This window comes from Strongylocentrotus purpuratus, unplaced genomic scaffold (genome assembly GCF_000002235.5).
Source record: "Strongylocentrotus purpuratus isolate Spur 01 unplaced genomic scaffold, Spur_5.0 spur5_scaffold_7, whole genome shotgun sequence".
Lineage (NCBI taxonomy): Eukaryota > Metazoa > Echinodermata > Echinoidea > Camarodonta > Strongylocentrotidae > Strongylocentrotus > Strongylocentrotus purpuratus.
The window spans coordinates 32,393,335-32,411,125 of NW_022145613.1; the positions used below are offsets into that span (position 1 = coordinate 32,393,335).

The 17,791-nt window shown below is 34.5% G+C and overlaps 1 protein-coding gene across 6 annotated transcripts in view; it reads left to right on the forward strand.

Moving 5' to 3' along the window:
- LOC100891267 (1-phosphatidylinositol 4,5-bisphosphate phosphodiesterase delta-4) overlaps positions 1 to 17,791 on the forward strand; it is a 65,605-nt gene that overhangs the window by 39,384 nt on the left and 8,430 nt on the right. For 2 of the 6 annotated variants that reach the window (XM_030974149.1, XM_030974153.1), the window contains exons 8-15: positions 1,473 to 1,590; positions 2,097 to 2,182; positions 2,841 to 2,961; positions 4,101 to 4,186; positions 4,667 to 4,749; positions 6,106 to 6,240; positions 8,764 to 8,781; positions 11,408 to 11,425. In XM_030974149.1, coding sequence (XP_030830009.1) covers positions 1,473 to 1,590; positions 2,097 to 2,182; positions 2,841 to 2,961; positions 4,101 to 4,186; positions 4,667 to 4,749; positions 6,106 to 6,240; positions 8,764 to 8,781; positions 11,408 to 11,425 — 665 coding nt within the window. The remainder of the gene's footprint in view (positions 1 to 1,472; positions 1,591 to 2,096; positions 2,183 to 2,840; positions 2,962 to 4,100; positions 4,187 to 4,666; positions 4,750 to 6,105; positions 6,241 to 8,763; positions 8,782 to 11,407; positions 11,426 to 17,791) is intronic. The other 4 variants (XM_030974152.1, XM_030974154.1, XM_011663248.2 and 1 more) reach the window with 3 other exon arrangements.

Consider the following 17,791-nt stretch of genomic DNA (forward strand, 5'->3'; position numbering starts at 1 on the left):
CTAGAAAGCCCACATTTTTCTGAATATTTTGATATTAAATACTCATTTTGGAAAAGTATGGAGTTACGTCCTCTTGTCACTGAACCCTCAATATTTAAAAGCGTATCATCAGTAGAAAGCAAGACAGAGCAAATTATGAGAATGAGGGGTCAACAAAAAAGAGCTGATAGTATTATAATACGTTGACCCGAAAATTAACAATACATAACTGTAAAGTAATTATAACAAACAAGCAGACAAACAAAATAAAACAAACAAACATACATGCAATATATAAAATTTCATGTTATGAATACAAACTTTGAAAATGTGATTTATAACATTGTTTGGAATAATTATGCATGAAACCCTGTTCGCAAGACCAAATTTAATTGTATGGCTATATGAAAATCATACAATAAGCAATGATTATTCTAGCCTGTCACTCTTAAACCATGAGCCCACTTTTAATGACTAATGGATCAATTGTTTGTTGACTCTTGTTATGCAAATGTGTGTGATGCATATGGAGCACACTATATAGATGAAGATACGCATAGTCCTTTGTCAGTAGCCAATTCAAAGTGTTTTAGGGTCTGAGAGTGTTCTTGAGCAGTTTCTTTGGGCGTCTGTTAACAGCATTCAGTTCCAAGCAGTAAACAATAACCAGGATTACTGTGCCACAAAAGAGAATGTCCTGCCCATTAATGAATGGTTATAGAATGGAAGGCTTAAATGCTCCTATGAAACCTGGCCAGGGCAGGGCAGGGCTGGGCCAGTGTTTTGTTTCTATTCATCTCCCTACCTAAATATGGTATCAAGATGTCATTGTCTCTTCAAGTCCTGTTTAATTAATCGCTGTAGATACTTCAACTCAAGCACTTGAGCAGGAGTATGAGAATACAGCACATAATGAAAAACACTTTCGTATTGTAAACCACTACATACTAAGTATTTACCAGTATTAAACATGTTTAAACGAAGAAAACAAAATAGAAATGTTAATTCCCACATAAAGTTATGGTAAGCCATCCAAAACATTTCATCAGATGTATTTTAGTTTAGTTGATGAATAGTAAGAAACTAGCTAATCAATGCAGCTAAATGACTGTAAAGATGTACTTTTTCCTAAACTGGAATATCAAGCAAAATAGAGGTACATGTAAGAAATAGTTTGAGGTATGTATCCAACCTAGAACATACATTCCAATGATGTCAATGTGCACACGACACCTGTACATCCTACATGTATGTTTAACTTTAATATGCAATGTACTTTTTCTTCCAGGTAAGGTGATAATGACACTATGATGTACATTTCACATGTTGCATTCCAATTTGTGCAACAAGATTGTAGTAATATTGTCCCTTAACCATATTTTAGCTACCATTTGAGTTGAAGTTAGTTCGAACTCATTACATATTTGTTGTTTTGACGAAATAGAATATCTTTTTGCGGAGGGTAATGATCAGTTTAATTCTTGTTTGTTCAGGTTTCTTCCTGTTTATGATGGGGCCTAGTGGACTCATCTTCAACCCATTCCATGAAGATGTCTACCAAGATATGAAGCAGCCGCTGGCCCATTACTTCATCAACTCATCCCACAACACGTGAGTAGATTGAGATAACGCTAATTTGTCTTGTTAGATATTCCACTTGTGCTAAGTCTAAAGTCAGTCGGATGATTCCCATATTTTGTGAACTTAGAATTATTAGTTTGAATGCGCAGAAGCTTATGTCATCTCAACTGTCATGATTTATTCAAATCTGCTTACAAATATTATGATTTTAAGCATATATGTACCTTCGAATTTAGATGACTTATCTATTGTACTCAACATGATTTCCCTGATGCACAAAACAGATTTATCTCCCCAAATTGTATATTCTTTCAAATTTACAATTATCTGGTCATTTTTATCCAGATAAATCTATATTGTCCGATTAAATTTACAAATTATTTATGTACTGCATTTTTCTCATAATTTAATTGATTTGGTTTGTATGCATTAATCTTTTTTCTTCTGATGGATCAATTATTATTTCTAAAGTTAAAAATTACATTTAGTTCTTATTTGTATGATTTATGATTGATTTGTATAACATTTGATAACAGATATTTGTTGGATGATCAGCTCAGAGGACCAAGCAGTACCGAAGCCTATATCAGCGCACTGCAGAGAGGATGCAGATGTGTAGAACGTAAGTCATCTGGTATAGTGGTTATGATGTTGATGAGGGTTAAAATAGTTTATTTTGAGCAAAGAGAAAAGGAATGATTATTGTGGTTTGTGGTAATGAGAATGATTGTGATCACTGGTATTGATGATGATGGTGGTGGTGGTGGTGGTGGTGGTGGTGGTGGTGGTGGTGGTGGTGACGACGAAGACGGCTGAGACAATGATGGTGATGATGACGATGATGGTGATGGTGATGGTGGTGGTGGTTGTGGTGGTGGTGGTGATGGTGATGATGGTGATGATGAGGATGAGGATGATGGTGATGGTGATGATGGGGATGATAGTGATGGTGGTGGTAGTGGTGGTGGTGGTGGTGGCGACGATGACGATGGTGATGATGATGATGATGGTGGTGGTGATGGTAAGGGTGGTGAGGGTGAGGGTGATGGTGATGCAAATGGTGGTAGTGGTAGTGGGTGAGGATGACTCTAGGTGTGGTTATGGTGTATGATGCAGAAGTAGTTATGATGGTTATCATGATACTGTATATATTCGAGTTATCAAACCCAATACTAAAATTTAGACAAGAATCAATATGTAACCCTACAGATAATAAAGATAGTGGTGATGATAATTAAGGCATACCTCTTCCATTTACGTGTATCTATTTCATCTTTCAGTGGATTGCTGGGATGGACCTGATAACGACCCCATCGTCTACCACGGCCACACCCTCACATCCAAGATCAAGTTCCGAGACATCATTGAAGTGGTAGACAAATATGCCTTCGCTGCTTCCGAGTAAGTGCTCAATTTAGGTTTAAAATGCATTTAAACCTGTATATAACGGACCAGATAATTTCCTGATTTAATTTTTTTTTCTCCAGATTTTCCCCAATAAAAAAAAAATTGTTGATTTTTTTCTTTCTTTTTTAAAAATATATCATTTGTTAAACTCTCACTATTACCCCTGATGTAAAAACTGCATGAGTTGGACATGAACAAATAAATATCTTTGTAAGCAGGCAGTCATATGTGGTTGTGATTGGTGTCATCAATGTACAGTGAAACCTGTATATAAAGACCACTCAAAGGAGACAAGAAAAGTGGTCACTATAGGCAGGTGGCCTTTATTTACAGGTTGCTTAAGTACAGGTTTCAATGAGAACTGATTTTCAAGGGAGATTAATAATGTGGTCTTTATGAACAGGTGTTATTTCTGTACAGGTGGTTGCCACAGCAGTTTGATTGTATATTCCTGTATATATGCGTATTTAGGTGGGTTCTATTTTCATCCCGAGTGGTTTTCAGCAAGTGATCCAATTTAATTTACATTCCATTGTCAAACTCAGTATTGTATCAGAATATCTTATTTATTACATGATCAGTCATTGTGAACAACTACAGCCAGACCTGCTTTAGTGACCACCTGTCTACAAAGACCACATTTTTTGTTTCCCTTGAAATGATTTCTCATTGAAACATGTAATAAAGTAACCCATACATAAAGACCATCTATTTATAAAGACCATTTTTCTTGTCTCCCTTGTGTGGTCTTTATAGACAGGTTTCACTGTTTCACAGTTACCCTGAAGGACACCCTCATTGCCAAAAATCAAGTTTACCTTTGCTATAGATCTCTAATGCAATCTTCTTTGTCACTTTATATCATAGTTTTCTGCTTTTCTTGTTCACTAGGTATCCTTTGATTCTGTCCTTTGAGAACCACTGCAGTGTCCAATTTAGTTTTTATTTCATTGTCAAAGTCAGTATCGCTTGAGAATATCTTATTTTTCACATGATCAGCCATTTCTGAACAACTATTTAAACAGTTTGAACCATAAAGGACACCCTCGTTGCCAGAACGCAAGTTTACATATGGTATAGATCTACATGTATGTCACTTTATATCGTGGTATTCTGTTTTTCTTGTTCACCAGGTATCCTTTGATTCTGTCCTTTGAGAACCACTGCAGTGTGGAGCAACAGAAGGTGATGGCTCAGATCTGCGTTTCAATACTCAAAGGTGAGTGCTGGATGACCTCTTTTTGAGAAAAGGAGCACTATTTTGAAAAGTCGGAGATAGAGAAAGTAAGAGATTATTTAGAAGAAATGGAAGGAGACAAAAAAGCAAGAATGATTTGAATGAAGAAGAGAGAAGTAGAATACAAAGTAATTGAGATAAATATATATAAAGTAATGAAAACAAAAATGTATGATTTAACCTGGTTAAAGAAACTTTTCAGATGTGTGTACATGTAAGTGTAAGGTACATGTATCAGTATATGTATCTATGTTTAAATGTTAAATGCAAATATTATAGAGTTGCACCAATTTTTTAAAAGTTTAAATGTTTGATAATATGTTCTTATATCAGACAGAGCTATTATTAATGTCACTTTTATAGCTAAGACAAATAACATTTCAAAACAAAATCAAAGAGAAATAATAAACACTAAATTTTGTTATTTCATTTTCATTACCTTTAACCTTTTGAATATTTCAGACAAACTTTACACCAATAACAACCTTCACAATGAAGCGGCCTTCCCATCTCCAGAGGAACTCAAAGGAAAGATCCTTATCAAGGTATGTGGTTCTTGTGGTTCAGAGTTAATCTTGTCATCAGCAGTACATGATTTCTTTTGAGTGGGACTGCAGAAATGTAATTGCCCATATTAAAGAAGCTTGACTGCAAATCAAGCATGTTCTTTTGACAATTGGACCACTTCAGTTCACTTTATTCAACCATTTAAAATTCAAGTATTGTTTAGTGATGTTAGTGTCATGGTTCTCCTTATTTATAATAATTTTATTTTGTACTTTTGATAAAAGTTACATTCAACTGTTTCAACAAAATTTCATTGCTGGAAAAGAAAAACAAGACATGCACTGCAACAAATTTAAAGGGATAGTTGAGTTCTGTTTTCAGATCGCAAATGCCTTCAAAGTGCATGGTTATTGCTCTTATTCTTATTTATGACATTTCCAGAACCCTTTTAGGACCTAAAATTGCTAAGAAGGTAATTTTAGACCCTAAAATGTGTGAAATTTAGCCAATAAGATCATTCCAATTCAGCTCCACTTTCAAAAAGATACGTTGACCGTTAATTGATTAAGTAAAAATAACAATACATACGCTATTTTGTTTTTTCAACAGCTTTTAAAGGCTGGTTCAGATTATCTAATATTTGTGGTGGTACACAAGTATTAGAAATGGTTATATTTATGGATATTTCAGCCATCTCTGAACCGATTTTGATTGAACAAAGATGAATTTTTCATTTAAATTGTATGTTCTTTCAAATTTGACAGTCAGTTTTTCATTATCCCACAAAAAAAAGTATTTTGTGTAGCGCCCTCTGCAACAGAACTCAACTATCCCTTTAAGGAGTATGTGCCTCATTAGTTGGTGACAATCAATTATGTAGTACCTTTCGCACATTGATGAGTGCTAGTGTTTCCAGACTACATGCTGTCAATATTAGCACTATCTTTTCAGAATGTACATTATTTCTTAACAGCGGGTTGAGGAGAAAATAAGGTTTGCAGAAAGTACTATACAAATCAACCAATGAGTGGACCATTGTGATTTCCTTTTACCATAAAATACACCTGGGGAGTGTTTCACAAAGACTAAGATCAACTTTAAGTTGGACTCACTATGGCAGGCAGTTCATGCCACTGTTTTCTCTCACCATTATGATCTTTAGATAATATTTTCCCCTTTAATAATGAATTATCAAAAAATGTAAATTCTCTTGATTTGTGACCGTGATTTTGTACGTCCCTTGGGAGATCAATGCCAGGAAATGGTAAACGGTGGCATGAACAGCCTGCCATAGTTAAGTCCAACTTGAAGATGACCTTAGTCTTTGTGAAACACCCTCCTGTATACATTAAGTAATATGAGAACATACCTTATCTTACCCTTGTTTTAATTAGGGTAAGAGTCTTCCCCCATCCGCCGCCACCACAGAGGATGACGGTGAAGTCAGTGATGAAGACGAGGCAGCCGACATCGACACCGAAGACCCTCAACTCAAGGCCGAGCTGGACAAGAAGAAGACAACCACCAAGGTAAGCTATGAAACCCCCGGCTTAGGTGCTCACATTCATCTCAGGTGTAGGCGTTAGGTGTAGAGCCATTACCATGGGTACTTCCTGTAAGTCTGGCACCGTAGATGAAGTGTTGGTGTTTTAAACCATCTGAAGTGTAGGGCCACTAACTAACACGTGTGTGTTGCCAGATATCAAATCATTGTTGTTATGATCCATCTCAGGTTTAGGTGTTTATAGTGTAGGGCCATAGCAATGGGAGTTTCCTTCAATACTGACGCCAGACATCAAGTGTTGGTGTTATAATCCATCTTAGGTTTAGGTGTTTAGTGTAGGGCCATAGCAATGGGAGCTTCTTTCAATTTTGACGCCAGACATCAAATGTTGGTGTTATAATCCATCTCGGGTTTAGGTGTTTAGTGTAGGGCCATAGCAATGGGTGCTTCTTTCAATTCTGACACCAGACTTCAAGTGTTAGTGTTATAATCCATCTCAGGTTTAGGTGTTTAGTGTAGAGCCATAACAATGGGAGCTTCTTTCAATTCTGACACCAGACTTCAAGTGTTGGTGCTATTATGCATCTAAGGTTTGTGTATTTAGTGTAGGGTGTCAACCTTCGACACTTCCTTTGGTTCTTAGACATCAAGTGTTAAATGTTATAAACCATCTCAGCACGCGAATCAACTTATGTTAATGTAACATTCGTTTTGAAGATTGGAAATGGCACTAACCAAGAAAATTCCTTCATACATGTAGTTGATCTGGGCTTGTTATTGAATTGCGCCATTTGTCCCTGGAAAGTAACACGTAGAGGCAAGTAGAGTATGAAGCAATCTGATCCCAGTGGTGTGCTAACTCTCACGTCAAGAAACTAAAGAAAACATTTTTTAAAATATCCACTACGCTGCAAAAATTGAAATATATATTTGTATGTATTATGATCTTGTTACAGATAGCTAACTGGGGGAAAATGTTAGAGTAGCCTGTAAAGAATAGATATACAAGATTTGCAAGGGCTAAAATAAGTTCTAATGAAGAATGATTTAGTTCTTTAAGTTTAACCTGCACATAATCTTAATAATATTAAATTATAATTGCCTTAGAACCGACTTGTGGGTATACCTTTCAACGTTAAGACTTAAAGTCTATGGTTATGTTATTTTGATCCATCTCATGAAAATAGAGGTTATCTTTCTTTAAGGAGAGCAAATAAAAATCCTTGCATCAAAGCTCCAAGGCACACTGCGAAACATTTTTGAATATGGTGACACATACAGACTATTTGGGCTAAACCCAATTCTTCTGAACCCAATGCTCCTATGGCAAACTTTGAATGAAACTTTTCTGTTTAAGTCTAGCTTAATTTTAACATAAAAATATGGAATATTGGAAAAGTACATGTACTCCATTCCTGGCTCTCCCTTTTTCCTATTGTTCTCCAGAAGCGTAAAAGCAGTTTTCGGAGGGCGTCAATCTCGAGTTTATCAAGTATCTCAAGCTTTATTGGTGGAATATTATCGGTGAACAATGATTTTTCATCATTCGTTTTGCTTGTCTGGGTGCTTCTTGGCCCGCTCTTGTATTCTTGCTTGCCTGCCCCCATGTAATCTTGCTCTAACATTAATTAGTTAGTTGCCTTTAGGAACTGAATAGATCCAGTATTAAGGCTAGTGGAAGAAGATAATCCTGTCGCAAAGTGCTTAGCATGGATAATCGTAAACCGGGAGTCAGGAATTTATAGCTTTGGTTCACGGAGCTGTGTCTGTACATGACTTTGTAAAGGGAGATTGATCCAGCGCTTAAACTCAGTGCTACATATGTGTTTCAGATTATGTTTTTGTTTAAGTCAGCAGAATATCTTATTGTTACTGCATATATGATATTGAAAAAAGAAATGAATTGTTAGTTGACTATATATTGATTTTAAAAGAAAAGTGGTTAGGTACATGTTTATGGAGCTTTTTAAATACAGTTTGCAATAGATTATTTGCACTTTGTGTTGGTATGGTGTACATGGGACCTCATTAGCTTTGATGTTGGAATGGCTTATTAAAGTGATTCAGGGATTGCTTTGTGTAGCACAGTCGGTGGAATTCGGAGTATCATGAGCGACAACAATGTTTTATTGTTTAATGAGGTTTGGCAGATGCATAGGTACATGTACATACATAAGAACCTGTTTTCGGATGTCATGTATTTTCAATAATTGAATGATTGTGGTAGAATAATATCAATGAAGGGAACATATTGTACCTACTTAAAATATTGTGCGTGCTTGAAAGCAAGGGACCCAGTAACGTATGGCGTAAAGGACCAGGAAGGGGGGGGGGGGGGTAGAGGTAGACAGATAAAACAGAAAAATTAAAGCGTGAGATAAAAGAACAAAAGTTATTCAAAAAGGCACTTAAATAAATTGATCGATTCTTACAATAAAGTAGGCATTTTATGTAACTTTATGAAGTTAATTCATGTAAAATTCAATATGAATAAGATTTTGCTACAGATATAACTGTAAAAGAATCAATTTCTTCATTGATTTTATAGACTGAAGAAGGCGAGAAGGTAAGTGTTTGAGCTCAGCGGTCTCCATTATTAGTATTCATTATTCATCTCACACATACAGGCATCCACGTGTGTTCTTGTGTACATATTTAAATGCAAGACACCCTCACCCAGCATTTGAATCACTTTTAGTACTATGTTTTTGTTTACTGGTATATGTCTTTGTACATTACATGTCTTTGTACATTACATGTACCCAAACTTCAGTCATTCATGAGTCGTTGCCATTTGTATTTTGTCTCCATGGAGCTCCCATTGTTCTGCCTGCGAAGATGTTAATGCAAATGTCTCCATTGGGATTTAAGCATTCGCCCGCATTTTACATCGATGTGCATTGTACTTCAGTGTGTAGATTAATTGTATTTGTCATATTGTGTGTAATTTGCATCAATGTTATCATATTGGTTTAAAACAGAAAAGGACACAAGTATGGACTGGGTTAAGACTTAATGTGATTTTGCTTCTCACTTACATTTAGTCATTTATTGCATCCAAGATTTGTATTGTTCTGTACAAATTTTGAATACCTTTATTACTACTTTCTTATTATTGGGATCCAGTGTCTAAATCTACTTTATTACAAGGTCTCAATTTTTAAAACGTGCCATCAATTATTAAGAATCAATCCACCAAGAAAACTAATGTAAGTCCGAGACTCGGGATTTAACCCACAGAAATGCAAATCAAAACTGTCACCAACTGGGTCAAAATCAGACGAAAATGTCATTGAATCAGTTGTCCATGTTCTTCCTACAAGTAAAGAACAGGGCCCTGATCAAAGTCACAATCAAATTGCAGTTCACACATCTGGCATTCCAATGTGAGCCATAGATGACCCATAGATGACCCACAGATTGAACATATCGGAAGTACATATTAAATGAAATTAAAACTGTCTCCAACTTGTTAAAAACAGATATAACCATGAATGTATCTACAGTATCTTCCTCCATAGGTAATTTAATCCAGAAAATGAAATCTCAATTGGGTTTTTATTGGACTACTGTAATCAATAGAAATTTGTCACTAGACTTCCTGTTATAAAGAACATCGATACTTCTTAGGTTTTCATCACACTTACCATGATAAATATTTTCATTTTATCTATGGTTTTGTATCCCTCCTTGAAAGAAAACCAGTGACTTTTCAAATCAATTCATAGGTGAGCTTTATTTTCTGGCGAGTTTGATCATTTTTCGAGCTAGATTCTTTGAATCCATGACAAAATATTTCCTTCAAAGTTAGAATGAGTAGAAATCAAATTAGTTTAAAAATAAAGTTTAATGCAAAAAAAAGGTGCACATTCATCTTTTGCAAAATGTACCCTATAATTGTCACATTGCAATACTGTTATGATTCATATTGTCCTATTTATTCTTACCCAACACTGTCTTTCCTGTCACTCAGTTAGATATATACATTCTAGAGTAGTCAAGTACGGTATATCAGAAGATAGTATGAAAATATATTACAGACATCTTTTCGGTCTTTCAGGGAAGAAATTAATCAACCTTATCGTTTAGAGATGCATGTAACTACCATAGTGACTGTAGTCTAGCAGTGTGTCATTTAAGAAATTGTTTAAAAAAATCAAACCTTTTAATCATGAACTCAAGAATTATGTCTTAAATATCATTTTGATGGGGCAGAGTGACACAGGTCAATCTGATATGGAACAGTGATATCATTTCTTTTCCATCTAGGGTTATTTTCGAGTAGTAGAACTAGTGGTAGCACTTGTTAGACTTACAGTATCCCATTTGAGTTAAGTTTAGTACTACTGTATTATTAATCGTCTGTCCTTCTATCTTCCTTCCATTATAAATGTATTATAGTAGGATACTCTAATCATGATTTAGTACTCCATTTTGTATTTAATTTTACATGCATGGTATAGAGTAGTTTAAAATATCCTATAGGCTTACACTTCAGATTTTATGTACCAGATATTTAAATGTTGTACGTACGAATGTTCTTGTGAGAGCATTGATATGAAATCATCAAAATTTGAAAGCTTAGAATTTAATATCATATGGCTCTTATTAGATGTGATTGCAAAATTAATTATCATTTTGCAACAATAAATAAAACTTAGCAGTTCCAGGAAAAGTAGCACCATTTCTCTTAAAGTCAAACAGTCATCCTTTGTTTTTTTCTAAGTTTTGTTTTAATCCAATGTCTATTTAACTTAAATGTAAGAATTTCACAAAATGTAATTACGATTTCTGTTTTTTTGTCAAAGCGCATGAATTACTCCTGTACATCAGTTCCAGTCAATGCTATTTCCATATGTGAACAGCAATGTGTCGAGTCTACCATCTGTTTGATACAAGTGTGAATTTGTCCAGCATGCCAATTTATATATTGATGTCGTTGTTGTACAGATCATTGTTCTCATATGAACGTCAAACAGCTTTCGCAAATTATACGTGTTGCTCCCTGTTTGGCACATTGCATTTTGATATTATTCCTGTATTTCCCTTTCCCATTGTGAATGTTGATACCATGTTAAATTTTGTATGTTGTTTGTATTTCTCTCTTTCTCTCTCTCTCTCTCTCTCTTCCTCTGTCTTTCTTTATACTTCTCTTTTTCATTCATTTATGGATGATTTGGTTTGATATGTAGTCGAAAGACAAGAAAAAGGTAAGTGGTGTCGTATTCAATCATGACTGTTTTTATCGCCACGTGGCGAGCATGCCATATTGCAACCGGCTTCAATTAACTCATTTTCTGAATCACCCCTATCTCACAGCCTTTATTTTTGTGTTTCAAGCTTAGCATTCCAGCTTTTCCACTCATTTATATACCATCAAATCTCATTGTAATGAAGCCCATTTCCCAAATTCACTTCATCAAAGCGATTCTAAACAATCCCTGGATAAAACCATATATACGTTTACATGTAGCTACACTTTACATGTACAGTATTATTACCTACAGATTGCATGCATATGATTACAAGGGAAAAAATAATAACTGTTTCATGTAAAGCACTTTTCTACAATGGGATTTTTCTACATCTTTAGTAGACATAGGTTTTTGTATGTGAAGAATGCTACTGTTTCTGTGTGCAGTTCTTTTTCATATGTATTTTTAGTCTATTTTGGGGGTGTTTTTTGCTCCAATCTTTGACACAAAGGTATCATGATCTTTACAAATTTCTTCCCGATCTATGACATGATAATCAAGTTGCTGTGAATTTAATTAGATGTGCTGTAACTGAAATACACATATACTAACGACAAAATAGATATACCATACCAGTTACGCATGTACCGTACACAAACAAATCTACTAAATTTTATACAAAATGTTTTGCCCTTTCTTTAAGTCTAATGTGCTTACAAGCATTTTCTCTTACAAGTGCATGTTTCTTATCTATCTATGTTTGACCCCTTTATTATTGAAATTTTACCATGCATATCGTGGTATTTTAAGATTATTTGATGTCACACCAGATGATATTTTTGATCAAAAGACTCTGTGGTCTTCTCTCTATGAGTAAAACTTGAAGCCCCCATTTTGTACACATCAAATGGAATGACTAAAACACTGTTTTAGTCAGTTGCAAAGTTCAAATTTGAAAAGAAAAAATGACTTTGTTTTTGCTTATGATGAATATTTTGCCACCATGCTTTTAGGAAAGTTTTCAATTATGATTGTTTACAATATTTTGGCACTTTTACTTCACCGGGCACATCCCTGCAATACCCTTTTGGGTACCAGTATATGGTGAATCATTATCTTGAATGTACATACAAAGATTGGATTATCGCATGAGTTCTTGTACCTCACTCACATCACCGAAAATGACACCAGACCAACTGCAGACCAAACAACAACAACCCCAAAAATCATTACCTCCAATGCCCCCTAATTGGTCGGTTTAGCGGTGTGTTTCGGGTATTAGATATTGAGCCATTTAACTATTTAATTCTGATCATGTTTCGTACTTTGTCTCATTCTTGATGCATACACAAGGATGCACATGTCACCCGTTTTAGTTTTATTGTAAGTTCCAAGAAAGTGGCCCATTTCGTATTGCAGGCAAGATCTGGATGGATCTATGGTGATTCAGTAGATTAGTTATCAAAGCTTTAGTACAATGTTCATGTACTCTACATGACTGCTATGATAAAAGGTCCAAACTCCAAAGTATGCATACAAATTCATGAATAATCTTTCAAAGTTAAATTATGTCTGTAAATGCCCCGCATTCACATTTTGATGTTCATCAATGATGAATCTACTTACAAATCCTATCCAAATTCACAGTTCAGTTCTGGCTGTGTTGCTCATAACATCTTCTGTTGAAAGCCAGAAGGTCGTTAACTCTGTGTAGGTGTGTATGAGTTAAAACCCCTCTGGCTCTGAGCAGACAATGTACCGTCCATGTGTCTTAGATCGATCCAGATCAAACCAGCCTTGTCATGTTCAGTTATCATTATAGAGCAACATCAGTGTCATTTAGATATTATTCTAAAATATTCTATTTACCCAGTAATAACAAATAAAAAATTCAGTATGATTAAGTTTCTTGTAGATGAGTGTATACCGGTTGATGTGTATTTCATACATGTTATGTAGTGTAGAGACTTCTCTTGTTGAGTTAAATTTACTGCAAATTTTGACATTTATCACTATGAAATTAGCATCAATAGTACATGATACATTAAACAATGAATTTAATACAGTGTTTAACACTGTACATCTAAATCTCATCCTGCTATTCGAGACTTTCTGCATAGTTTTGCTTATTTCTAAAAGGAATATACTTGTGGGGGTACCAGGGGTAACTGTAGAATAATTTCATGGTAGTTGCGTGTCTGTTGATTAGTAAAAGCAATTCTCCATTCTTTAAACTCCAGAAGTTTCTGATAGCCGCATACAATTTCTGAAAATCAGTAGAGATTCAGAGATGTTTCTTAACTTTCTTTTAGGCTTCGTAGTTATGGCAGTCATAGAAGGGTTTTATGAGGGGAAAATATGCGATTGACTGATTTCAGCTTCTTTTTAAAGGTAATACAAAGTTTTGGTATGGGGTCGTGAATTTGGTTCAAATGAACATATTGGAAGCATATGCGATCCTACAATATTCACTGATCGTTGTCGCGGTCGAAATCGACTCTAAAATTATGAAATTGTAAATAATAAACACTTTATGTTGTATAGCTCCCTCTCTAGGTCAAGAAATTAATTAAGCTATAAAACAATGTTTCTTGACTAAAATCGACCGATAAGCTATTCCCGTTCGTAAATTATATACCACAACTACATATTCTGAGATTTTCATGGTCGCATCTACCACTGTACGGCCGTAGGAGCTATTTTGAAATTTATCAAAATTTACTGGGAGCACCGGTAAATCTTAATATTCAATTTTTCTCGAAAGCAGAAGTGTTTTAGGGGCTAAAATTTCTAGTGCTTTTAATACATCCACAGGGGCATCCAAATATATCAAAATTGTAAAGATTCACTATCCACCCATTTTTCAAAATTTCCCAGAACTTTGTAATACCTTTAATGTGTAGAGAAATCAATGTGGAGCAATAGGCCATTTTCATAATGTAATCAAATTTTATGCACAAATCTTTGTCAAAGGTCTTTCTGTATCACACATATTTGCTTTTGTGTATATCATATCTTTTCCCTAAACTTCTTGCTTAGATGACTACATGTAAATACTTTTCAAGCTTTATGTAGAAGGATTGTGTGGTTTCTTTTCCTGTCAAAAAAGAATTTTATGAGGAGCTACTTTTTATATTGAAGTGTGGAAGGTAATTAAGTTGTGGTAATGATAGTACACTGTAATTCATTTGTAATGCCAGCAGAGCTTCCCGAGGCACTAATCTATGATGTAGTTATAAACTGAATGGTATTAGGAAAATTTGGCACCTTTATTTAATAGCAAATTGTTATTTCTGAATATTGTATTTCTAGAGTTATCATGATTGGAAACCAATCCCGACTAAAGCTAGAACATGTTCATGATGTCTCATATATGCATATGTCCTTTATTAGTGCTTTGGGGTAATGCGGCTTTCAGCTATATTGGATTTCTTTTTAAATTTCATTGGTCCAATGGTATTTACTACATGTAAGTAGAAAACCAAATAGAATATGAATTTTCATTGGAAATGCTACTTTACACATTGCACTCTACTTCATTACCACAACTTAAATTATCTGAAAAATCACTTGCTTAAAATTTGTATCCGTTTGATAGTTTTCTTTAGAATAAGCTACTATCTTGGTTGAGACATTGATGTTATTTTGCTGTGCAATATATATATATATATATATATATATATATATATATATATATCATTAGAGAGGAGAAGAACTGAGCAGGCATTCTATGTAATAATTCTATGAAATACAGTACATGGTATTGTTCTTGTGGTATATACCAGCAGGGTTTCAAGGTATTGTGGCTTGTGTATTTTCACAGCAGTAGTAATATAAATACTATTAAAAGTAGATCCTACATGTATTCATACATTTACATGTAGAAGGTTTGGCTTAGAAAATCTGAATTTGGAAAGTTGTAGTTTAAATATAATCATGAACATAAAATAATATTTTTTGTTTGTTGTTGTTGTAATTCTTTATACAAGGGTCCTGTTTCATGAAACTTGTTATCGATAACAATTACTAAATTTTTATGAAAAAGTTGGTCTCATCCAACCAAATGCCACGATTTCAGTAGCTTATGACATTTATTGTAACTTCTTATTGATATCAAGTTTTATGGAACAGGGCCCAGATGAATTGTAGTACTAGTAATTATGTTTGTATATTGAATGTGTTGTTACATTTAGGGTGAGTAATGATTTATACATGTATATAGTCATCATTTTAACTTTCATTATTTTTTTTCTCAATGAATGGCATGTCATGACTCCAGCATTATCCCACATTAATGCATCAGGTAAAACCAGATATTATCAGAAGAGTATTGTCATGAATATAATACATCAATGTCGTCACCCTCATCCTGCCCTTACTCCATCTGAAATAAAAACCAATGTGCATTATGGTCGGTGTGTTCTGCATGTCAAAATTGATGCTAAACCAAATATGTATAACACTAGGTTCCTTAGGTGTGATGACTGTATCCTAGAGCATTATAACTGCATGGAATTGGAGCATGTCCCATTAATTACAAACAAATGCTTATATGTTTATATGTTTATGGTAATATAAGAACTGTGAAGTTGAAGCTCATTGCAAGATCTCAAGTCTTGGTAATTTGGTGTCTTCGATGAGTGTAGCCTACAGAAGCCTCATTGGACATTTGACCTGTCTAGTAGTGGCCACTTCTCTATAAAGGCCACCTGTGTGTAGTGGCCATTATATTGTCTTCCTCTGGTGACCTGACATTTGCTCCGGTGACATTTCACTCTGATTGTTATTTTGTCAAAGATACAGGGTTAGGGTGTGGATGCAATCGGTTTTAGGTTAGGTTTAATTCTTTATGTGTTATGGATCCAAACCCAAGACTGTCACATTGTTACAAGTTTTAATAGTACATACACATATGTATATATGTATGTGTGATAAAAATCAACCTTGGCAGTCCGGTGCTTGTTCAATTAGTCGAGCAAAGCGGGGAAAGAGTCATGTTTCAGGTCAAGGGTTAGGTTTATAGTGCTTAGTCAGGGTTGAAGTTAGAAAGTTAGAAAGTTAGGAAGTGAACAAAATTTGACCGATGAGGAATTATTGCTGGAGCATGTGTCATAGAACCCTTCCCCCAGGAGGAAATGTGTGTTGTAGAATGTAGAACCTGTCTTGAAAGGCCACCTGTCTACAATGGTTACTTATATTTTCCCTGGAAGGTCACTATAGACAGGTCTCTGTGTAGAGTAAGTGACCTAAATGTACCTATTCTGAGAAATTATATGCAATGTCATTGTTGTTAACTATTTTCCAGTTCAAATGTAATCTACAGGATTTTGTCCTATTTGTTCAGTGTCTTCAAATAATCTGTAAAAAAAGAAATAGTGAGGTAGCTTTATGGCATAGTATTTGTAGTTCAGTAAAAATTTGCTTATTAGGTGAAGAAGAAAAAAAATCTGCTTGTAGTGTAAAAATTCCATCTGCTTCTAAAGCTTTTTATGCGTTATAGTTGAGGAAACTTTAAGACAATGTTACTTGATATTTTAGTTCATAAATGAGTAGCGCATCTTCAAAATTTTCTTTAGCTATGCTTCCACGGTATATATAAACATTAGATTTATAACATAGACGTAAACAGTTATTGGGCAAACAGTCATTTTACTCTTGTCCTACATACAAATTCCCACCTCCGTAAAAGATGAGACCAAAAGAAATGCACAGGATACATAGACACGTATATGCTTGAATTCACAATTCTAACATGTGCAGTATAGAACATTTTCAATGAAAGTGGGATTTTCTTGTTTGAATGAAAACTGGTGTGTAGTGTTTTTTCGACAAAATTTGTTCTTGCTCAATTGAACTTTTTGGTTTGCTAATCCAAGAAAACTTTGTAGCGTTTTGGATATAACATTTGAATAAGGCTGTGCTGTGCAGTGTATTCACACTTGGATGTGCTGATAACTGCTCTTAATCTGCTCTGAATATTACTCAAGCAGACAAATCTTTGGGCTTATACATGCATCATCACAATTTAATTTTTTGCTTCTTTAAAAAAAAAATATATTATTAGTATAAGTAATCCCTGTACATGTCTGTGTTATTAACAGTCATGTATTTCATATGTGTTGTTAAGACAAAAATTGTGTTTTCCTGTTGCAAGCAATGTTCTAAATTTGTTTAAAATAATTTTCTCCTGCGATGTATATTTTTTCTGTTATAAAAATTCTCTAAATGTAAACCTTTCTGTCCACGCTTAAATGCCATCACCTCACAAAACAAAACAGTTTATCTTATCTTCCAACTTACATGTACCCTTAGCCTTATGCTGTAAATGCATGTTATAATGACTCACTAATACATGTAGTATATAATTTCAATATAGAAAGA